Source organism: Colletotrichum higginsianum, chromosome 9 (assembly GCF_001672515.1).
Source record: "Colletotrichum higginsianum IMI 349063 chromosome 9, whole genome shotgun sequence".
Lineage (NCBI taxonomy): Eukaryota > Fungi > Ascomycota > Sordariomycetes > Glomerellales > Glomerellaceae > Colletotrichum > Colletotrichum higginsianum.
In genome coordinates this window covers 2,912,583-2,935,590 of record NC_030961.1, presented here as the reverse complement: position 1 = coordinate 2,935,590, position 23,008 = coordinate 2,912,583, and the positions used below count along the sequence as shown (strand labels likewise).

General features: G+C 56.7%; 6 protein-coding genes across 6 annotated transcripts; 3 read left to right on the top strand and 3 right to left on the bottom strand.

The window, feature by feature from the left end:
• Nucleotides 1–301: 301 nt before the first annotated feature.
• CH63R_13088 (uncharacterized protein) lies at nucleotides 302–766 on the top strand (the record flags this gene model as incomplete). The annotated part of the gene is made up of 2 exons (XM_018308062.1): nucleotides 302–610; nucleotides 671–766. The coding sequence occupies 2 exons, from the start codon at nucleotides 302–304 to the stop codon at nucleotides 764–766; spliced, it is 405 nt and encodes a 134-aa protein (XP_018152479.1).
• A 4,482-nt stretch (nucleotides 767–5,248) lies between these two features.
• On the bottom strand, nucleotides 5,249–7,003 carry CH63R_13087 (Calcineurin-like phosphoesterase; the record flags this gene model as incomplete). The annotated part of the gene is made up of 3 exons (XM_018308061.1): nucleotides 5,249–6,192; nucleotides 6,278–6,338; nucleotides 6,614–7,003. The coding sequence occupies 3 exons, from the start codon at nucleotides 7,001–7,003 to the stop codon at nucleotides 5,249–5,251; spliced, it is 1,395 nt and encodes a 464-aa protein (XP_018152478.1).
• Nucleotides 7,004–11,180: 4,177 nt separating this feature from the next.
• Nucleotides 11,181–12,903, top strand: CH63R_13086 (uncharacterized protein; the record flags this gene model as incomplete). The annotated part of the gene is made up of 2 exons (XM_018308060.1): nucleotides 11,181–11,294; nucleotides 11,389–12,903. 2 exons carry the CDS (start codon nucleotides 11,181–11,183, stop codon nucleotides 12,901–12,903), a joined length of 1,629 nt encoding a protein of 542 aa, XP_018152477.1.
• Nucleotides 12,904–16,349: 3,446 nt separating this feature from the next.
• Nucleotides 16,350–17,603, top strand: CH63R_13085 (uncharacterized protein; the record flags this gene model as incomplete). The annotated part of the gene is made up of 1 exon (XM_018308059.1): nucleotides 16,350–17,603. The coding sequence occupies one exon, from the start codon at nucleotides 16,350–16,352 to the stop codon at nucleotides 17,601–17,603; it is 1,254 nt and encodes a 417-aa protein (XP_018152476.1).
• A 783-nt stretch (nucleotides 17,604–18,386) lies between these two features.
• Nucleotides 18,387–19,258, bottom strand: CH63R_13084 (FAD binding domain-containing protein; the record flags this gene model as incomplete). The annotated part of the gene is made up of 2 exons (XM_018308058.1): nucleotides 18,387–18,734; nucleotides 18,842–19,258. The coding sequence occupies 2 exons, from the start codon at nucleotides 19,256–19,258 to the stop codon at nucleotides 18,387–18,389; spliced, it is 765 nt and encodes a 254-aa protein (XP_018152475.1).
• A 381-nt stretch (nucleotides 19,259–19,639) lies between these two features.
• On the bottom strand, nucleotides 19,640–20,122 carry CH63R_13083 (uncharacterized protein; the record flags this gene model as incomplete). Its single annotated transcript, XM_018308057.1, has 1 exon — nucleotides 19,640–20,122. The coding sequence occupies one exon, from the start codon at nucleotides 20,120–20,122 to the stop codon at nucleotides 19,640–19,642; it is 483 nt and encodes a 160-aa protein (XP_018152474.1).
• Between the last annotated feature and the right edge of the window lie 2,886 nt (nucleotides 20,123–23,008).

The window sequence follows — 23,008 nt, the reverse complement described above, 5'->3', positions numbered from 1 at the left end:
GCGGGCCCAGCTCCGGCTTCTCCACGGCGGATGATCACCTGAACCGTGTGGATAGCCGGCCAAGTTTGAGCATAGCCTTGCCGTCTCTGGCGGTCATGGGTCAATGTCTCCCTCGACTACCAGCTAATTAATACCAGTCCAAGAGACATCCGCATCCATCTGCTCTTGGTACGGTTTGCAGCTCGATCGGATTGGTGCGGGGGGGGGCAGCGATCGACCAACCGTCTGAGATGCAGCAGGCGAAAGGCTGCTCGGCTTCCACAGCTGGTCTCAGTGGTCTGCACATGCTGCCGTCTCAAACATGTGGGCAATACGACAGGACAAGAGTGAGGTGAGAATGAGAGTGAGGAGTGAGCGACCAACGGACAACTCACGAGCAGAGACCATGCCCGTCCGCTTCGCCATTGCCGAAGCTCTTCCAGGGAAGCCCCTCGTACGCTCCCGTGAAAATCTTCAGGAGAAAACCGCTCAGCTTCCGCCTCGGCGGCCGGGATTTTCCCAGCAAACGCTTCGACGTACCGACGACTCGGAGCTCTGGGACGGCGCCCGATGGCCTATCAACGATACAGGTGCACAAAGAGACCGCCGGTCCGGTCAGTTGCCAGTTGGAGTTTGTTACCTTGGAGCGGGTACGGCGCCAACACACACACTCACACACACACACTTACAGAACTCCCGGAATGCCATCCCATCTTTTTTGGCACCGAACCTAATACTTGGAGACCGCTATGCAGTACAAGATTTCGTCGGGTCACCCGGTGGATAACATAGTGCCCACAGCGACTCTGGAGTAGACCTGGCGATCATTACAAGGAAACGGCTTCGAGAAAAAGAGGCATTTTTCCTCGTCGGGACCAGTTCTACGTGGGCTCTGGCCGGCCAATTGCTAGTGTCACAGTCTTTGCGATACTTGGGCTGTGCTAAAGTATGTATCTATTAATACTAATGGGGGGGGGGTTTCCCTTTATTTTCGCTGGGACATGGCTGCCTCCCTTGGCGGTGAGGTGTTCCTGGCATTGCGAAGCTTGACCGGACAGCTCTTCGATCGGGTTTTCGTCCATGCGACGAGGCTTGCTGCTCAACCCGAGAGGTTTTCCCTCGTTTGCCGCTTCTTGTCGCCGGGCTGGATGTGTTGCAAGGAGAGGGGACAAGTCGGGGGTTTCCATGAGAATCAGCGGCACCAAACTCCACCAGGCGGAATCTCGATGGCCAACACCATCATCTATCTATCCACCCATCATCCATCGTCTACCCACCCACCTGACTGACTCTTTGGAATATGGGACATAATAGCAGGAAGGAAGGAAGGGAGGGAGGGAGGAAGGAAACCGGTGTCTCTCTTACAGACTCGAAGACCCCACCAAACCCCGCGATTCCGATCCCGTCGCGTCACACATCATCGCACCCGCACCCAGCCGCCGCATCTCATTCTGGGCTCGCAAGTCCCCCCTCCCCCTCCTTTTCCATTCCTTTTCCAGAGCAGCTCCTGTCTTGGACTCCCCACCGTGCCCCCTCATTGGGTGCTCGACAAGCGCTCATCTGCACGTATTCACGTTCGGCTCTGCATGGCGAGGCTGGGGGGTGCTGCCGCCGCCGCCTCCTCTGCGTGCCTCGTCCGTCCCCTCCCCTTCTCGTGCTCCGTTTTGGAGAAGAACAGCGACAGCGGCCGCGAGGGACCGAGCAGACTGGTCAAAGGGCCCGAAGAAGCTGTCCTCTATTGTTGAAGCACCGACTGCGTAAACAACCCCCCCCTCCCCCCTCCAGCCAACCGGCTCTACGCCGCGTGCTGTATGGCTGACAGGATGTGGGAGGCACACCCGAGTTGCTTGATTGATGTAGCGGCATCCGCGTGAGTTCCCAAGCCGCCGATCACTCCTCCTGGGCTCTCGAAGCTTGTCCTAATCCCGCTACCCCGGTGTTTCCTCGAAAGGGGTCCTTGCGGGCGAGGACGGACGGCATGCGTGCCTTGGGGGGGATCCGGCACACGCGGTGTATGTCCCCCTCGGCGGCGCCATTGGCCGTCGCGCGGCGTGCACATGCAGTATCAGGCATTCGGAGCCGGGTAGATGGCCAGACGGGCGGCCATGCGGGTGAGGAGCCAGTTCTCCCAACCAACCCCCCCCCCCCCCCCTTTCCATTTCCATTTGTTCCTCGTCCTTCTTTACTGGTTCTGCCTTGACCGCGGTGTGAATAACAGCGCGAGAAAAGCTTAACCCTCTCGCATCGCCCGTGCCTGCGTGACTGACGTCCGTATGCCACGGCGAGCGGCCGGGTTCGAGTTGACAGCGGTCCACATCCCCCTCAGCCTTGGTCGGACGACGACAGAACGCAACAAAGCGTACAAGCACGGGAATAGGGGGTTCATGGGAAGGAATAAGAAAGCAAGAAGGGGGGAGAGAGAGAGGGGGGGGGGGGGGGGGGGTCCCCGGCCGCCGAGTACAGGATCGAGATGCAGGCCGGGGGCGCGGGAGGCCCAGGCACCCCCCCTCCCCCAATTCTCCCACGCTTTCTTCTCGTCCCTCTTCCATACGTACTTTTATACGGATCAGGCATCCAGACATCAGATATATCTGCCAAGTCCAATGGGAAAGCCGGATGGCGGGCGAAAGGGCGGATATGAAGGGGATTGGACGGGATGGACACTGGCGTCATGGTGATAGGTCCAAAATGGATAGACGCGGGCGCGCGGGACGCACCAGACAGGCTATCGACGTTGTGTTCCACGAGAAGGGATATGGGGGGGCAGCATGGAGAGGGCGGACCGCTGCCTGGGTATATGGCCGGGACCCTCCCCTCGAAGCTCGTACGGAATCTTTTCGCTGACGGACCCCGATATCTGGGTCGTTCGTGCTGACGTCCGGCTTGTCGTGGCGGGTAAGGCTGGCTGGGTGCCGTCTCACATCAGCGCAGGCGGTCTATCCATATGGGTAACCGATATAGCCTGAGGTTCTTTCTTGGGGGTTCATGTCGTGCTGTGCCGGGTGGGAGGGGGAGGCTTTGCTCTCACATCAGCAACGGCGCCTAAGACAGTTCTGGATGTAAGGGCTCGGCGCCGCTTCTCGCGAGCGGGATGTCCGAGATAATGCTCGTCGCGCTTTCGTCGTCGAGGAAGGGTCAGTGTAAGGAAGGGGAGGTCTCGATCTCGGCGGCGAGGCAGGTGTCCATCTCCCTAAGCAGAGGGATGGAAAAGCCCCCCCCGCCCCCAAACTGACTTACATGCCTCCCCAGTGGTCTCCTATTCGAAAGGCGAGCGCAACGTCAAGTACAATGAACAAGGCGTCCGAGTCCGTCAAGCGTGCGTCGAGAAAGTGCAATAAACGGGGACCGATTGGCGTCTCCTGTTCGCAGCCTGATGGGGAGGCGGTCTACACGGTGCTCGGCAACGTGTACGTTGGGCATCGTGGAGGATCTCGGGAAGATGGGACGGTTCCCCCCCCCCTTAGTTGGTGCGCCCAGGCTGACGAGGGGCTTGAGGTGTCACGGCATTAGCTTGTATGGGTGACATGAGACGTTTCGTGGAGAAGTGTGAGGGGAGGAGTGACTGAGGTGACTTGGGTCGTCCAGACCCCGACGATGTGTGTGTGTGTGTGTATGTGTGCGTCCGCGTGTGCGTGTATTGTGAGATGGAGCTGGTCACATCGCGCCTCGTGGTGTTTCGTGTATGCCGAACCGGGGGAGTGTTGCGATGTCAGAGGACGGGCACCGAGACCATCTATGCCTCCCATCCAAGGCCTGTCTACACTTCATTCAATGAGTCCCGGGGTGTACGTCTGTCCTTCCTCTTGGGAGAATCCAGGGACAAAGGCCGTTTGAGTGAGGATCAAGCTGTGGTTGGTTGGACCATATGCAAACGAAACAAGCGTCTAGACGCAGTCACGCGGTTCGCCGAGACCCTTGGGAGACGAATGGGTTCCTACTTTTCCATATTGATCGGATGAGGTAGGATGCTCTCAGAACGCGTTGTGCAATTTGGCTTCTACGTCGAAGACACTCCTCGTTCTCCCCTTTTACGGTGAAGTCGCTCTTCGTGCCACATCTGGGGTATAATGCCCTGGGCCCTGGGACGGGAGACGGGCTCGTCTGAGGTCGCGGGGGGTTTGGCGTCTGTGATGGCCCGGTTCGCCCGGTCCGCCCGGCTCGCGAGAAAGTCTGATGATCCGAGACTGAACGGCGGTGTACGAGCTACGCCAGACCAAGCCGCGGCCAAAGAGCATCAAGCGACTCACTTCGTCTGGGCGGGTGCGTGCTGTGCCGTTCACCCCTCCCCCCCCCCCCCCCCCCCCCCCCCCCCTATTAGTCCCTTTGACGATCAGCAGCCGCATACCCGTCTGCCCTGGTCTTCGACATACGTCGAGCGCGAGACGGCCCTCCGTCTTAAAGCCTCCCTCGCATACTGGTGCTGTCGGGTTTGCAGGGACTCGGTGTGACAGGCGGCGAGGCACTCCCGGGCAGCGCCGTCGTTGAGACTGTCTCGAGCAGCGAGTGGCCTCAGCTGGCGGGAAGTCTCGCTCTCTCCCTCGATATCGATGGTCTCACGCCACGGGAGACGCTTTGTAGCACGCTGAAAAGAAACGGTGATTCGTTACGAACTACTATCTTAAGATGCTCAGGGATACTGATGCTAGGATACTTAGGGGTACCGAAGCTGGGATGGACTGGGCGGCCTTCTGTCACCGAAGGTAGTCCTGCGTGCCAATCCCCTCGAGCCTCGTCCACAACGTGCAAGAAATAGGCACCCGGCTGGTGATAGCGTCCAGCACTCGCCAGACTACACGAGTATTGCGAGGCTGTCGTGCCTCGCTGACCGCCGCCTCGCCTAGACAGAGCCGTCGACTAACTACAGAACTCGGCAAAGGTACTACATCTGGACTGACCTGGCGAGGCGTGAGGCAGGGCACCCAGGTCCAATCCCGAATCTTTCCGAAGTAGCAATGCGGCCGTCTTCGCCATCGTCACGGCGCGCTCGGCCCAGAAATGACAGACGACACGTAAATGCAGGCCGGTTCTCAGACCGCAGCCAGGCGATGTAGGTTGTGTACTAGGGCATCGGGCTAACATGAACGGAAAGCCTCGTCTGTCTTGTTTGATCGGTTGTTTGAACTCCGTTTTGACGATGTGGCGCTAATGCTGATCTGCAACCATTGATCGAATTCTCCGCCGAAAGAAACGACGGTTACCCCCCGCTGCTGGCGAGTGGTTTCGAACGTCTTGAAAACATCGGCTCGACCGTCTCTGCAAGTTGAGCCCGTCACCCCTCCGCATACACGAACTGAGGCATTCCGTCGCGCGTCCACTCCCACACGGGCAGGTCCAGATCGACGACGATGGGCTTGTTGATCGTCTTGCCGCCGACATGTGGGTAGCTCTTGGCCATGATGGCGCAGTTGACGACGCACGTCTCCCGTCGTCCACGGCGGCCGGCCAGCGCGGCCGTATCGCTTCGCGGCGAGGTCGGATCTCTTCCGAGGCCCCGCGTGCCGAGCCCGGGTTCGGCGGCGCTTCCAGAAATCGTCCTGTCAGAAGTGGACGGGATCGAGGCGGTGGTGTCTGCGGTCTCGGGCTGCTGGGGCTTCGGGTGGGAACCATCGTTCCGTAAAGGATTCCCGCCCTTGGCTGTCAGGTTCACAAGGGATTGCTTGTTCCCCTGGCCAGGATCAAGCCACTCTTCAGTGCCTTCCTCCTTGAATGCGATGTTGCCGCACTCTACGTCCCAGCGGACGCGTTGGGCGCCGCGGCCTTCGTGGACATGCCCGCAAACCGCAAGGCGCGGCCTCACACGCCACAGGGCGCGTCTCAAAGCCTCGCAGCCGGCGGCCCGGCGAGCGCGAGACTCGTCGCAGTGGGTGCGTGGCGGGGTGTGCGTCACGACGATGTCGGCGTCGAGCGGGACGTCGTCCCATAGCGTGGGCAGGTCGGCGGCGGCACCGAGGCTGGAGGAGTGCTGGGGCGCATCGTAACCAAAAGCCCAGAGGCCATTACGCGGCGAGTACGGCGACCCGAAGATGGAGAAGGATGTGTGTGGCCCAGAGGGCGACGAAAGGCGGATGGTCGTCGATTCGTGTTTGAGGTACGTTATCGTCGGAGAGCTGGTGAAGAGGGCGATGCAGTCGTCAGGCGATTGTGGTGTCTGGTTGTGGAAGTGACCTCCATGTTCAGCATAAAAAGTCGAGTCCAGAGTCAAGTCATGGTTGCCTGGTCGAGGGAGTCAGCATGCGGTTTTTTTGGAGGTGGACGGATGAAGGATGAGATGGGAGAGCGAGCGAGGGACTGGTGTTACCTGCGATGACAATCTTGGATTCAAAGTCGGCCTTTTCAAGCCATTGAACAGCCCGCGATAACTAGGCACGACGTCAGCTCAGTATCTCGAGACATTCCGACAGTCTAACGTTCTGACAGCCTGATGCAGACAAGAATGACGCAAGCGCCACTGGGTGTGCCATGCTCGGGCATGTTTGTTTACTCGTTGCCACGAAACATGTTCACACATGCTCAGACACAGGTTCATCTCTGGCCGAACGCCTCCCACATGGAGGCCGAACGGCGGCTGAGTCGAACAATTCAGACTACAAGGAAGCACCCCGACCCCGTTGACGGAGCACACACGGCCACGTACCTCGGGATAGCTGCCCTGGTTTGTCAGGTCCCCCGCGTGGATCAACACGTCGCCCTTGGGCAGCTTGACGGCGGTGTTGTGGGTGTCGGAGACACAGACGAAGCGGGTCCTCCGCAAGACGGGCTGGCGTCGCTGGGAGATGCCGGCGTGGTCCATGATAGCAATGCCGGCGGCGTGTTGGGACATGGACCGGGGCGCGTGCGGACGCGGGCGATGGTTGGTGTGGGTGCCGCGGCCGGCAGATGGCGGGTCCGACGACGTTTTGTTTGAGTGGTTGCAAGTGGTTCTATACGCAAAGAGGCGAGTTATGAGCTGATTTGTGCAGACAATGGAGAACTGGGAATATGCAACTGGATACAAGATTAGAGTACGTAGCAGAAGAGAGTACATAGTATCCGTGCAGAGTACAGAGTAAGACGAGGCAGTACAGTAAGGGGTGCAGTGAATGCTTCACTTGAAACGACCTGACAATATGAAGGCAGCCCGGCAGTGGGTAGCTGGGGACCGTGCGGTCGTGGTCTGTATCGTAATTTGTAGGTATGCCTTCCTACCTACTATGTCTCCGTACTGTAAGGTACAGATACACCCTCTACAATAGGTGGTTGTCACTGCGAATCGGACGACTCGTAGCCGACTTGCACCCGTCGATTCAGATCTCACGGATGCCAGGCTTCTTGTAGATTTCTCGGAAATTATGAGTGAAGCACGATCTGGAAATCCGGGCCCCTGCATGATGATGGTTTACGGTTCATGGTCCATGGTGCATGGCCCATAGAGGCCAAGCTGCAGACCGAAGGTCAGAAGAGATGAGACTGGGCCTTCTAGAAGCAATAGGAGATGGGTCCCCCCACTGCCCTTTCGATCTCATTCTCTGGCCTGTTCGGTGTGTCCGCTGCCTATCGTCATGTTCCCGTGGACGACCTACCAGTGGTTCTCTCTCGTCGTAGCCGAGGGGTTCATGGGTTGACAAGCCTGGGAACCAATGTCTCTCCCCCGTGGAGCTGAGCTTGGACGAGACGAGACGAGACACGCCAGCCCACCTGTCTGTCTACCTGTCTGACCAGTGATGACTGGTCAGGTGCAGAGACGAAACGATGTCTTGCGCATGCAATCAGGCGATAGCAGACAAGACGGGGAAGAAAAGAAAAGAAAAGCTGCAGCCACCGCCAACACCTGGAGAGAGGTGACATCCAAACCACCGCTTGGAGAGAAATGCTCCGAGGGGTCGTCCCCGGACACGGACAAGATTTCCACGGCGGGAAACAGTGAGCTAGAGCGAATTGGGATTCGACACTCTGTAGTGGCTGAAGGAAACGGAGAAAAGGAATAAAAGAAAAGAAACAAAGAAGAAAAAAAGAAAGGAAAAAAGGGACACAGACCTGGTTCACAGACTCTGGTTTCTGGGATTGATTGCATGGCAAGGGATCTGGACGACGCAAATGACGAGAGCCGGGGGGGAGGAAGGAGGAAGATGACAGCCAGGGCCTCGAGGGCCTGGAAGACACCATCCCCCCCCCAGGCACAATGCGCCCTCGCCTCGGTCAGTTTAGATGCCTTATGTAATCCACATCGGATGGCCCAACACAACACAACACAGGCGGCAGGTGCCAGATAGGCGGTAGGTGCCAGATGGACGGAGGATGGATGATGGCAGGCACCCAAGCAAGGCATAACATAGCACACAAACTCGGCCGGCATGAGGTTACCACTTTTATTCCATTCTACCTGACCCCCCCCCCCCCCCCCCCCCCCGCCGCCGCTCAGCGCCCGTGCCAGAGCAGTCTCTGTCAACAACCCGCCACTCTCAAGACATCACAGGTAAACAAAGGCGAGGCCGGCATCGTGCCCGGTCCGATCTCGTCGGTGGTATCTTGGTTCTATCCTTGGGAGGGTGACGTTGAATTTGGGTCCTGCGCTGGTCCATTGGCCCAATGGCCTGGATGGGATGAGCCTGCGGTGAGTCCGGCCGGTGAACGGACAACCACCAAATGTCTGGCATATCCCGTTATGCTAAGCATTGCAAAGCGTGCGTGTGCACCCCCCGGTTTCCCGTTCCCACAAGTTCCCAGAATCCCAACGTCCGGTTCGTCTGTCGCCAATTGGCAAGTGGCAGCAGTGACTGACTGACACCCTGACAGGTGCATACCCATGGATTGAGAGTCCAGTCCAGTCCAGTCCAGTCCTATGGTTATGGTGGCCCCGGTGCTGCGGCCCCCCATCGTTCTTCAACGGTCTCATCTCACCCACTCGCCGGCAATCTCCACCGCAATTACGAGCGAACCTCCCCCCCGGGAGAATTAATTCTCCTTTTCTTTAGGGGTGCACTGCGTCTAGCGGCTGCGATGTAGAAACCCCCTCGACCCCTCGGTCTTTTGCTTGGTGATGACGGGTGACTGGCGGCGGGAATAACCTCCAGAGAAGAGGGGAGAGGAGAAGAGAGGAGAGGAGGACCATCTGCCTGAGCGCAGTTGATGTTGATGCACTGTGCTTGTTCCGTCCGTCCGTCTGTCTGCAGGTGTCGTCGTCCAAGAGACGGCGGGTGACTTGGGCCTCTCTGAATCAGCGTCATGCCATCCGGGGCCATCATTGTTTTGTCTTGTCTTGTCGTATCCTGCCCGTCGCACGGGGCCCTACCGTCTGTTCGTCTGCCTGTCATCAGTCTATAGAGAGAAAGGAAGAGGGGAGAGGGGAGGGGGGAAACATGCCTGACAGCAGTCATTGGCCTGTCTAATGCAGCTGTCTTGCATCGTGCGTCTGTGGCCTAGAAGGGGAGGAGAGGAGAGGCTGGAGAGTCGGATGTGTGCATCTCCAAGAGTCCAATGGGAGACCCGGAACCCATCGCTCGTCCCCCTCATGTCATGCGTCTCCTCCCTCCTCCCTCCTCCCATGGGCCATTGACTATGGGCCATTCATTGGGTGGGTAACATGCTCTGTCTGCTCTGCTCTGTTCTGTTCTGTTTGGTTCTCATGCCTCGTTGAATTCCGACTTATCCACGAGTCCGAGCACATCATATCGTCACTGCCCGCACCCAGGGCCTGACAATCCATCCATCCACTCATCTAGAAGCACGGGGAAAGGGTGTCTGTCCAATGCGAGGTCGGGACGAAGATTGCCTGATGCAACTCTGCTCCCGGACGCATAATTTTTTTTCAATCAAAATCATTCTCAATCATTCTCCAATCTTATTATTCCGTCCTTTTTCTTAACGGAACAGCCCTGCATCACTGCTGAGCCTGCTGCCGCCGCTTTGGGTCGGATGCTCCCCGGTTGTCATTCGTCGCCTTGGAGGAGAGCTCATTATTCTTCCTATCAGCGGCCGCGGTTCCCCGAAAGAGGGAATCCCAGGCCTTGTCCATGTGGATATCCCCTTGGATGGATCGTACAGGGGCCCGGCCAACCAGCCCCCTTGGATAGAAACGAAACTAGACCTCATCTGCTATAGCGTCATACGCTAGCAAGATACGTACCTTCGCGGGAAGGAGAGGAGAAACACTAGCCTGCTCTTGCTCGAGAAAGGAAAGCAAGTGAGCAGGAGAAGCAGGAGCAGCAGCAACAAAACTCCCCCACCTTCCTATGATGTCCTCGCACTGTGTCTTGTGCAGTGCAACAGTTTGGTCCTCTCTCTTTCTTTCTCTCTCTCTAGTCTCTTTTGCCTCTCTCCTTCTCTCTCTCTTTCTCTCCACACTCGGCCGCTCGGCCACTCCTCTCTCTCGTCTCTCTCTCACTCTGTCTCTCTCTCTCTTACGCGCCTGTTCACTCGGCCCCCTCCGCGGTCTTTGTCCTTTGTCTTGGTTTGTCCCCCCCCCTCTTTCTGTCTGTCTCTCTCTCTTCTCGTCTTGTTGTGTTGCTCTACGCTGCGGCTAGGCACCGGGCACTGTGGAATCTCCTCGCTGACAGCAGCCGCCAGCAACAAAAAAAAGTCAGCACACGCCAGAGGCCAGGCGGCAGCGTCAACACCAACTAAGCCGCCTCCAAAAACAACAACCCCGACGACGACGGCGACCACCACCACCGTCACCTCCACCTCCTCCACCAACATCGCCGCCGCCCGCCGCCGCGAATGGCCTTCCGCTGAAACTTCCTTCACTAACCCCATTCGATTCATCAAACCTCCTTTCTTACCACGAAACCACGTTCCTTAACCCCATTCTCCCGACCACGACCTCCCGTCGCTGTCCCGCCCCGACGCTATCTCGTTTTCCTTTGTTTCGATCCTGAGCCCGACCCGGTCGGTCCCTGATCGTCCTAACCTTTCAACCGTCGCTCGTCGTGAGCGCCTCCTAATAAGCCGTCTTTACCGGCCAGACACCCACCACCACTCCCGCAGCTCACCAACCACCCTAAACGCCCAGCCGACGACGCAATCTCAATCCCGTCCATCGGCGCTATCTTCGTTTCCCGGCTACCCTCGACACGATTCCCCGCCATCCTCCCATCTCATCCTTGTCCCGACCTGGTCCGTCTTCGCATTTAGAACAATCTCGCTCTGCTCGAGCCCACCGCTTGCAGCCAGCCCGCACACCATAGTCTGGAGATTGCTGGTTCTCCAGCTCTCCAGCCGCCGCGATGGCCGCCATATCCGCTGCGTCGGCCACCGCCAATACCATCACGCCCCCGAGCAGCAGTCACGGCAATGGCAATCAGAGCGCGTGGAACAGTTACGCTACGGCCGATACCGAGGTAGGCTGCTTCCTTGGAGCCGCGGACTCCCGCCACTGGCCCCTGATCTCTGTCCTTTGCCATCTCTCATCATACTGACCGCGCCGCTCTGCAGAATCTGCAAAAGAGATCTCTGGATAGGGTTGACCATGCGAACCGAGCTCCCCTGACACAGAACGGCAACTCAGCCAACATTTACGAATACGGCTTCGAGCCCCTGCCGCCCCCACGGAAGAAGGCCTCCATCGACAACATTTCCTTAACCAAGAGCAACAGGTCATGGGACAGGACAACCCGTCGCGACCACGATACATTAAAGACGGCGCCCGTCAATGCTGACGACGTCTTTGGAGCCAAGTCCGGAGTTGCAGAGAAGCAATCCACCACCGAAATGGTGGGCGCCACAGACGACGACAAATGGATTCACCGGGACAAGCTGGCCAAGATTGAGAGTCAGGAGCTCCAGGCCGCCGGCATCATCTTGCCCAGGGCACGCGCGAGCAGCAAGCCCCGTAGGGGTCGAAGCGAGGAGAAGCTCAACGGGAGCTCCAGGAGGACCACCTCTGCCCCGCCAGACGATGAGCTTCCTCCCCCGAGATCCAGAAAGAGCTCTGTCTCGCCTGAGAACATGGTGCCCGAGGGGAGCCCGCTCGAGGAGGTGCCTAGCTGGGACTTGCGGCGGCCCGAAGAAATCGAAGGTGATGAGGCCTACTGGACCTCAATCGCCGACAAAAAGAGCGGTTCCAAAATCCCCGTCGCCAAGGCCAGCCCGGCCCCCATCCCCGAGTTCTACCTCGAGAGGAATGCACCCTCGGGACGCAGACGCAGCGGTGGTAGCGAACTGGAGACGATAGCCTACCCGAAACCACGACCGAGGAGCGGTAGCGCCAACACCCTCGGCGCTACGTCCACTCTGCAGCCCGCGAAGCGCAACCTTACAGACGTCTCTCCCCGGAAAGGCAGCGGCGGCCCGTCTGCCACCGGCAGGAAGACGTCGGCCCAGGTCAAGGCTGGCGGGAAAACCAGGACGCGTGGTGGCAAGGACTCGACGAGCAGCATATCCGGAAGACCGATTACGAGGTCTGCCGATCTTTCACCCGGCGGCAAGAGACCGGAGGGTGATCCGCCTTGGATGATTGGGTCCTACCGCCCCGATCCACGTCTTCCCCCCGAACAACAGCTCCTCCCGACCGTCGCCAAGCGTCTGCAACAGGAACAATGGGAAAGAGAGGGCAAGTATGGCAGCATCTATGACAAGGAATTCCGCCCTCTCACCGCAGACGGTCTGCTCAAGCCACCCGAAGCCGGATCGAGCACGACGCCCCCCGACGAAGAGAAGCAGGAGCAAGACGAGTGGCCGCTCAAGGGAGATGCGCCCAAGAGCCCCACCTCGCCAAGCATCAAACAGAGCAACTCGTACTCGACCATGCCCAAGATCTCCGACAAGCCGCAGACGAGCCCGCTGCCGAGCCCCCGCACTCCCTTGAGCCCGACGATGCAGCCCACCCAGCCCGCCGAAACCCAGTCCGTCACCCGCGTGCCCGATCAGCCCTCCGCCGCCGCCAACATGTCCATGGGCGGCGAAAAGAAGAAGAAGAGCGGAGGCTGCGGCTGCTGCATCGTCATGTGAGAGAGTCTTCGGGGCCCGGGGTCGACTGCGGCCTCCCCGCCAGTGCCATATTTTCGTGTCTACATTACCCAACATACCATACCATACCCCTTTTCAACCGTGAGGCGAGCCTCCGACGACGTTACGAGTCTCCTAATTCCATTCCAGAGCATCGGCCACTCTATTAGATGTATTTATCGGCATATTCCCACCCGACTATTGCGTCGTCTTGCAAGACGATTGCTTCAAGAGCGCACTGCGATTCAAGTTCTCCTTTGTACCTTGCCGAGCTTTCTGGCCAGCGTATTCCCATCCGGCGTGTGTCACTTCATGAGGAGGGGATCCCAGGCGACGCGCCGAGTAATGAGGGTTACGGCCAGCTGCACCACCAAAAGAAGCGGACAGCATTGATTGAATATTCAGAGTCCCGGGTGCCCGTACGGCAGAGCCGTGATTTACCCACCCGAAGCAAAGCAGAAGCGGATCACCAACTTTCTTGCTTTGTTCCGATTATAAAAATGTATAATCGTAGCGATTCCTAAAAAAAAAAATGTTTTTTGAACACCCACACACAAACTGGTCGATTCGAGAGCAGGTTTGTCTCCTTTTTTGCCCGTGGTTTCTTGCAAGAGGGGGGGAGGCTCCGCATTGCTTGTCTGCCAGGCGTTTTCCCAAGACTCTTATCTATGCCTGGCGTTTATTTGCCTTTGCCACTGCCTTCTGTTCTTAAATACCGCAGGTGTTGGTCGGCGTTTCTGCTTGTCAGATACGGGGGAGAGTTCAGGTTGAAGTCTTCTTTTCTGCGCTGTCTCTGGACTATACATGTTGAGGGATGTGAAGGGATTGGGAGGTTGCTCGTGAGCGTTTGAGCGGGGACCGGATAGACTATGAGAAGGTGCGATGTTCCACAAAGGGTAGGAAGGATGAGAGCTACAGGGTGAGGGTAGGACAGAAGGCCTGGCATCGGTGAGGTTCATACGCAATTGATACCCATCCACATTCCGCTTGGTGGCCGACTCCTGAGGTTCTCCTGAGGTTTTGAAAAAGTGGTTGGTTGTATGTAAGACGTTGGTCTAGAGGAGAGATGTGGATGATTTAAACATTTCAATTTCAAAGACTTGCTGTCCATGTTTGTCCTGGGGTTGTTGTTGGCGATACCAACGTGTGAGGGAGACTGTGTCACTTTGACCTAGTTAGCCCCCACCAAGACTTGGCTTGGCGACTGCGTAAGTAAGTCAGTCATACTTGATTACTGGAGGGTTGTGTGATTGTGATACGCGGGATTTCCAGAGGCAGGAGTGTCTCGTTGGATTAGTATTCTTGGGGTGATGGATGAATGGGTTGCTAGCTGGCCTGGTTTGTGCAACTAACCTTTTGCAGATTGCTACGACGTATCGAGGGGCGAGATGTCTGGTTTGTTATATCTCCCTTTTCGACTGACTAGGTCGAGACGTTTTAGGCACTTCTAGCATCACTACCTAGATAGCGGGAAGGGCTTGCCCACTCACCTTGAAGGGCTTGTGCTACCGCATGTTCCAACGAGATTGGCCACGCGGTCTCAAGGTAGTCATAATTACAACCTCTGCACTCACGCTTGCGCCTTTGAACTCTTGGAACCCGAATTCAAATGGCTTGAGAGTTGAAATGCTACTGCGGACTACCCTCAGGCACCCGGTGCCCTAGAATCCCTGTCGGGTTCTTACATTGGTGCGTATGTTATGGATAATGGTGGTCCTTCGGGGTGCAGCGTGAACTGACTTGCAGAGTACAACGGGAGGAGGTCGTTTATTTTGAGATGCCGGCTCATGGGGCTCCTCCAAGACCTCTCCTCTCCCGCCCCTGTACCACATTCAAGCAGGATTCTGAGGGTGGGAGCATTGTGTCTTTTCCGAGAACCCCGGAGGTTCTGCGGGCTTCGTCCCCCGTATCCAGTGACCCAAGATGAGATGTATCGCTAGATGCAGAAGAGACACCACGCTTCCTCACGAAAGCTGACATGGAAGATGGATCTTGCAAAGTCAGCGTGCGTTCAGCACGTGTTGACCCCGACTTGGTCCCGACGGAACGGTCCGAGACAGCCATGTGCCTTCACCGAAAGTTTCCGAGGCAACCCCTCTGTTATCATGAATCTTACGAAATTCCATAGAATCTGCTGAGAGCTGGAACGCCTCCCCGTAGAAGGAGGGGTAGACTTGCTGCTTGCGGCACTCGGGGTGAGACCTCGGCGTGCCATGGATCATCAGGGTCCGTTCTTGGGGGGGGCGATCCAGACCGCGGGGGCTGGAGCGGCGAAATTCCAACGGCCCCATGCTCCATCCTCGCCGTCAACCACGCACTGCCCGAAAAGATTCTGCGTAGTTTATCCAATGAGAACGTGACCATTTCATATTCTCGGGAAGCTAGTGGTTTTCAGCTCGACGGGCCAAGAATGGGCTGCCCCGGAGACGCTCCTGCCCACCGCCATGTGGCAGTCGATGAATGTGAGGGGTTGCTGGGAGGGCCGGAAGACACATCCTGCCTGGGTGTTTAAACCTTTATGGTGAACAACTCCGGTGGGTTGACGCAGTATATGCCAGATGGTGTGCTATCTACGAGTGGAAGGCAACACAGCATAGTGAGTGAGTGAGAGAGAGAAAGAAGTGTCTGAACAGAGGCTGCGAAGACATCACAGTCGTCGATGGGAGCGTAGCCGCTCGCGCAACGTGAGCGGGGCACAACGTACGGCAACAGTCGAAGTGCCGGATGGGCACGGTTGCGGTTGCGGGGGGGGGGGGGGGGGGGGGGGGGGCGACGGAAGCGGACCGGCGCGTGCCCGTTGTGACACCGAGCGCGTTCAACCCCCTCAACGCTAGAATGCCACGCGAGACACATGTGCACCCTTCTTCTCTTTCCGTATCTTCTCACTCGAATCGGATCAGACGAAGTCTGGGTGATTCTTGTAAAGTCAGGATCTTCGACGCTTGCTTGAGCAGTTGTCGGTATTGTAGTCTCATGGGGACACTTACATGGGTCGACATCACAGGCCAAGAGCCATCGAGACCATCCATCACCTTAGAACATGATATCTTGCTTGTATCGACTACTGAGTTACTTTTGTCGTTTAAACACTCTCCGTCCCAACCGCCTCTTCTTGGTTGAATTGGGCCTACTGGTTTTATGCCATGGCGTTCACCATGTCTTACACTCTTTCAGCTTCTGGATGGAAGCGCCACTCACCGACTGATATCTGCGGTTGCGGGGACCTGTCTCATCTCAGCTCGCGAAGATGTAGACGCCGCCATATGAGCGGGTTCCGTGAAGACAGCGACAGAGATATCACACGTACTTAAAGGGTTCACGTTCTGCTCCTATTCCGCTTGGTTGTTGCATCTCATCATTCACCTCAACTCACCTCAACTACAATCTTTGCCCCTGTAACCATCACACTTTCAAACCCCTTCTCAAGAACCCAACAAACAGCCATCAAAATGGGCAGACCCGTGGCTTCAAACGTCCACAACGAGGTGCAGCCGAGAACCTTCGGGTATGGCCAGACTGTTCTCCAGCCCGAGACGGGGACGGAAGCTGGGGGCAGCGGCACCCATGGCGAGGCGAAGACTGAGGCTTTGCCGCCGCTCGGCATCCTCGCTCGGCTCGAGAGCCGCACCTTTTCTGGATTCGGCTTCAACACCATCTTCCGGCCGCACGGAAGCAAAACGCCGACCCTTCTCCACATCACTCCTCCACCCGGGCCGTTCCCGGATGACAACATCCTGCAGCTCAACCTGACCAAGGAGACGATGAAGTTCAGCAAACAGCTCGGGGAGGTGCCCAACCGCGGGCTGTTCACGCAGGCCGACATCAAACTCAACGGCATCCCCTATACGCAAGAGATCACTGATGCCATGGACAAGACGAAGAAGGATCCGCCCACCCTCCACTATGAGAACGGCCTCTGGATGCACGTGCCCGAGAGCACGACGCCCGCCCTGCCGACCTCGCTCGCCCGCATGGGCTCCATCCCGCACGGCACGACCATCAACGCGCAGTCCTTCTCGGCGCCCGTCACCTCCAGGGGCGCGCCGCACATCGGGAAGCAGCCCATCCAGCCCTTCCTCATCGGGGACCCGGACAACAAGGGTGACCTTCAACCCTTCCCCAGCCAGACGGCCTCCAACAAGGCCACCTTCCGTCTGCCGCAGGACCTCACGCCCTCCACCCAGGCGGAGACCATCACGCAGGAGATGCTCGACAGCCCCAACGTCGTGCTGAGCAACGCCAACAAGGGCAAGGACATTGTCGACTCGACGACCTACAGCATCTCGACGGCGCCGCCCAAGTCCACGTTCGGCGGGGCCACGGCCAACATCGGCTTCCTCATCGGCGACGGCTCCGACGACAACAACAGCCCCGGCCGTCCCAACGCCAACGCCGTGCAGGTGACGGCCACCTACTGGATCTCGACGGTCCGCACCAAGATCCACCTCGAGCCGTTCAAGCCGAAGGACAAGGACGACACGCGGACCTTCTCGGCCGTCCCTCTGCGCCCGAACGACGCCGTGCCCACCTTCACCGTCGACTTTGAGATCCCCGCGGCCAAGACGGTCACGGTCGAGTACACGCAGCTGCAGTACTCGCAGAACGTCCTGCTCGACTTCGCCAAGCTCAGCTGGCCGCACGTTACGGTCGCGACCCTGGCGCAGCAGGGCGTGAAGCTGGACGCCTCGGTCCTGCAGCAGTAGACGAGCGTAGGAAAGGGAGGTGGACTGGGAGAGATGTTAGGTGAGCCAACCGTGGAATGTGTGCGGCTTCTCGGAGGACGACCCGGGCTGGAAAGGAGGGGGAGCTGTTGTTGCGAAAAGCTAGCTAGCTGTGAAGAGTCCGTCGTCGCTCTTCCGTCCAAAGTGGGAGATGAGCAAACATTTCTCCCGTTCAGGCGAAGAACAGCAAGGTTAATAATTAGCGCGAGAGTCAGAAAACTTGAGGTAGAAACCCGAATTCCATATTCGAGTAGTTGATGCCACTGCCTCGCAAACCAGTTGTTCCTAGTCTTTCGTATGCGACCGCCAAACGGCGAATCGGCATCCTCAGTAGGGCAGTATTTTGATTCTGGATTACCATTGAGTGCAGTGTGTTTTTGGGAGTCGTAGCTGGCGCAAGTTGACGACTTTGACGTCAGCCGATATTGTCGAACGCTTGGCTTACATGAGAACGCCGTGACGTGCTCGGATATCAACATAACATCTTGGATTTAGGGGGCAGCCAAGGTCACTGTCTCTTTCATCTATTTTCCGTACTCTCATTGATAAGTAGGGGGCTGGTTCTCTACCGTCCGAATGGCCCTTAGCAACCAGTGCACTTTGTTTCCACGTGTAAACGATAGACCAAACTTTCACTGCTTCCAATAACCAACCCTTACAAGACTCAATGCGCAAGATGAGCAGCCCATACAACAACGAACGGAGAAAGTTGGTACCCGAAAATGACCGAAGACTCAATCAACTGCCAATTCCGCACCTCTCGCCTCAGTTTGCCCTCCTTGCAACCGCCACCTCCGCAGCCTGTTGAAGAACCTTACCAAGAGCCTCGGGCATGCTGAGGAAGGGCGAGTGGCTCGCCGTCAGAGTCGCGGTGAAGGAGCTGGCGGGGAACTGGGACGACATGTCGATCTGCCTGTCGAGGCTGATGGCCTGGTCGTCCTCGGCGAAGACGTAACCCATCTCGAAGCCTTCGTTCCAGGGCTCGAAGCCCGACGTGCCCTGGACTGTCTTGAGAGGCTGAGGGAGCAGGGCAGCGACGGCCTTGGCGGCGAGGGAGGGCTCGACGTCGGCGTAGAATCTCGAGATTGGGTCGCGAGGCAAGGCAAGGCCGTCCTGTTGCGTTCAAGGGGGGGGTGCACGAGTCAGCCAAACCACCAACGGATTTCTGAACGCAATTCCCTCCCTTCGCGGGGGTTTGGGGGGGTGGGGGTTCCTCCTACCGTGACATTTAACCACGACGGTATCTCCTTGCCGTCAAAAAGACTCTCTCCGGCAGGGATGGCGAAGGAGGCCATGTACACAACCATAATCACGCCGCCGCTCCGTCCTTCGGCGGCGCGGTCCTTGTAGTTGAGGCCGCGGACGGCGTTGGCGACGGGGACGCCGCCGTACGAGTGCGCCACGACGACGACGTCGCGCCCGGCGTCGACGAGCCCCCGCAGGACGGCGCGGACGGCTTCCACATCCTGATCGAGGCCGACGTCCGCGTCCGTGCTGCCGACGCTGGCCAGCGCTGCGGCGGCGGTAGGGTAGCCCCGGCCGGCCAGGTCCTCACGCACCAGGTCGAACACCCACGGCCGGTGCCATGCGCCGGGGGTGAAGAGGATGGTGGGGAGCTGCGTCTCCTGGGAAGACATGGCGGCGTTTAGCAGTTATCGAGATGCTGAAAAAAAAAAAGATGCCTGGTGAGTGAATGTGGGACGTGTATGTAGAGGGAGGGAGGGCGAGTGAGATGCCGACAGAAGAAGTGGTGGAGATCCAGCACAGACTGAAGAAAAGAGTTGGTCCGAAAGACTGCTTGGACTACGTGTGTGCGTGTGTGCGCGCGTGTGTGTTTGGATCGTTGGCAGAGAGGAGTTGTCTGTCGCAGGGTGTTAACTCGGCTATCCCGGCTCCGGCCCCAGTTCAAAGGGATCCTCTTTTCCCCTCAAGTATGAGCTTTGCCTATTCCATGAACGGGATTAGACATTGTCCTTGGCCTGTTTCCGCAGTTTGGTCAACAGGATATGGTGCTGATCCTATCGCTCCTCCAACTTTCCCCTCCAACATAGCTGCTCACTTGCCAACAAGCCGTGCAATGCGGCGGGAGTTGTGACGAGTAACGCATCGGATGTGTCAGTGATCAGACGTGACGCCACCATTCCCCCCCATGGCGATTCCAATGTAAAATCGTCATCAAGATCTCTTTTGAAGACGGACTTGCCCTTCAACATCATCATCGCCAACGCGCTCGTCATGGCGCTGTCTATATCAAAACCACGGACGCTGTAGCCGCCGAGGCATCGGAGGTTTGCCCTCGTTGGTGTGTTTGCTGTGGGTGCTGCTTTGCGAGTGATAAAACGCCTTTCCACAACTGCATTCTTCTGCAAATCGAGGAGGTATTCGCCGATGGGTACGAGCGAGCCGAGTGTCAACGTCGTAATCCATCGTACGGTTGAGCATAACTTGTGGCCATCAGCCTGATATCGTTCGACACCGCTTGGAACTCCAGCGACACCCATCATCTAGATCAACGTGAGGCCAATACAACCATTTTATGCGGCACGCCACTAATAGACACAGAACGATTCTATGTGGTTATGCTTCCAGTTCTTTGGGGATTCGTAGACAGTTCACTCTTGTTCTGTGTTCAAACAATTGTCCCGAGTCCGTTGATTATTTTTCACTCAGGAGTAGTCAGTCCCCTGGGAGACACAATCCGAGTAGTGCCAACCTCTCCGGACTTCGACCAGCCTATTCGCCACTTGCTATGGTCTCTTTCGTCATAGCAACGCATGTCTCTGGCTCTATGATCAGCGAGTAGATGCGAGACAAAGACGTGGTGGCACTGGCAGTTGTTACGGTTACGACTATCGATGATTGGGAGAATTTTGGTGGTAAACTTCTTTGCCGGCTTGCTAAGTGATATCCCTTGAACTATCCTATCAAATCATTTGGATACTGATAGTTGATCAAAAATGAGTTACAATATCTGCTCCCTGATAGCACATCTCAAGGAAAAAGACGCCCAAGGTAAAAGCACCACGGCTCGACAGTGTGTCCCAAGTGCGCGCAAAGCGCCGCTGCACAAAGTTTAAGAATCGTCTTCACAACATGACCTCGAGACGCAGTCGTGTTGAAACTTGCTAGTTGCTCTACGAGCATTCCTGCAAACCTAGTCCCTCACTGGCCCTTGACAGCAGGATAGACAAGCACAAACAACCAAACTTGGTATACATGACTACAGGCGCTTCGCCTCTAGTTTTCTACCACTGATTATTCGCAAGACGAGCCAAAGCTGGATCTTTAGGGAAAATTGGTGTGTGATGCCACTGCCATCAAAGATGTATATGATCCACGTCTTGCTCAGCAACAGTTTGCATCATCTTCCTGACTTGAAGCTGGTTTTTTTTAACAGATTTCTTGCTGAGGATGTCGTTAGCGTTGCTCTCGATGACATCGACGTTAGGTGAGTATCCACTAGTGCTCTCGTTGTTTTGTACTGTGACGATTCTATTTCAGAAAACCTTATCACGTCAATGTTGAGTTGCTCTTTGACCTGCTCCCCGCCATTTAACCAAGTGCTTACCTCCTACCTTTTCACGTTTACAGTTTAGGCTTAATCTATGGAGTGGGGTCCTCCAGTCGAGGCTTGTCAGAAGCGGTAACACAAGCGGGCATTGTAAACCCTCATCCTCCACTTCTCTATCACGAACAACCAGACACAAGCAGTCTAACTCCGATTTCCGTCACGCATCCACAATCTCGTGAATTTGACATCATCGTCATGCGCCGATGGTTTAGTGGTAAAATTCTCCGTTGCCATCCAGCAGCGTCGGGGAGCCGGGGGTTCGATTCCCCCTCGGCGCAACCTTTTGCAATTCTCGCAAAGTCATTCATTTGACTTGTGTTTTTAGCTTTGTCACAGCCACAATTTTTATTGTATTTCTTTTTAAAGACACTTACTTCCTTCCCTCCTCCTCTGTCTCTCTCCCTCTTACCTGCTTGCTGTATTTTCATTATGTTTAAAAAAAGATGTGAGGAAGTCGGTAAAGCCAACCTACGTACAACATGTTGTACTGTGTGATCTCTACTCCCTGTTTGGAATTCTGGGTATGTAACCTCTACGTATATGAATCAAACAAAGACACTGTCAATGAATGAAATGCCTGCCAAGGCTTCTCTCCTCCATCACCAGGATGAAGAACACCTAGCTCATAACGAAGATACGTGGCTAAGGTGTGGTCTCTCGCGAGTTCATACAGGTACACGGTGATACAAAAAAGCACAACAAGAACACGGTACAAATATAATGCTCAACATACACAATCGATCACCTTTCTTACCATCTCAGTGTCTCATTCACGCTCATACGCAAAGTTGGGGAGGGGACCCTTGGATCGGAGTGGGATAACGGCGCGCAGCGGCCCGCGCAAAGACCGCTTAGGGGCCCCCGTTACCCCAAGGTGTAGGAGCCGAGTTATGCCGGATTTGGATACGAACTTGACGTCACTGTTTGCCGTCCCTCGGATTCGCCAGCTTCAATCCGAGCGAACTTACTCGGGGTTGACTGACGTCTAGCGTAGGTCTTCGATGGACAGATCCGGCCCAACCGCCTCCTCGAATTCGACTTAGCCGCATAGCCGACTTCATCCAGCGCCTGTTCGCGGGGATGCCCTCCGTCGCCCCCACTGGTTACTTGGTTGTTAGCGTCGTCTGAGTCTCAACGAGTCAAACCCCCCTTCGCCACGATCCATTAGCACGGAGCGGCGGATCTCGTATACAGACGATCCACTGGTAAAGGGAGGGTTCAGCACTACATCTGCATAGTCCTCCTAAATGGAGAGAATGAGCATCGTGGGAATACATGCAACGTTGCTTTGTGCTTCCCCGTTCTCCTATCTGTGGCAATGCTTCAACTCTGCCGTCTACCAGTTAGAATGACTCTTCCCAGTCTAAAACGCACACTCACTCGACCCTTTCTGCCTCAGCAACTCGGAGGCCATAGAATGTGTTTTGTTGTTCCGTCATTTTCGTTTCCGAGTTGTTCTGCCGCCAGTGGAGGGAACAACACAGGCAGCGTGACAGTGCCTCGGTGGATATCCCTGCAGGGATGTAGCCGAGGTGCAAGTCATGCATAGAGAGAGATCCCAGCTGTCAGTAAAGCAATGGTCCCCAACTTAGCTAAGAGGATACTACGTTAGCCGCGTTCCACGGGTACGGACTTGGCGGACATAAAGCCCGCCGGGCTGAAAGAAGGAACACTCCAGAATGTTGGTTTTCTCCGAGGTTGGTGGTGATCCCGCCAGGGATGTTGGGTATCTCGAGTACGCGAATCGCCCAAAATAGATAGATTAAATGCCACCAGTCGTCCCATCCTGTGCCACAAAAGGCGGGGGACTTGTGGG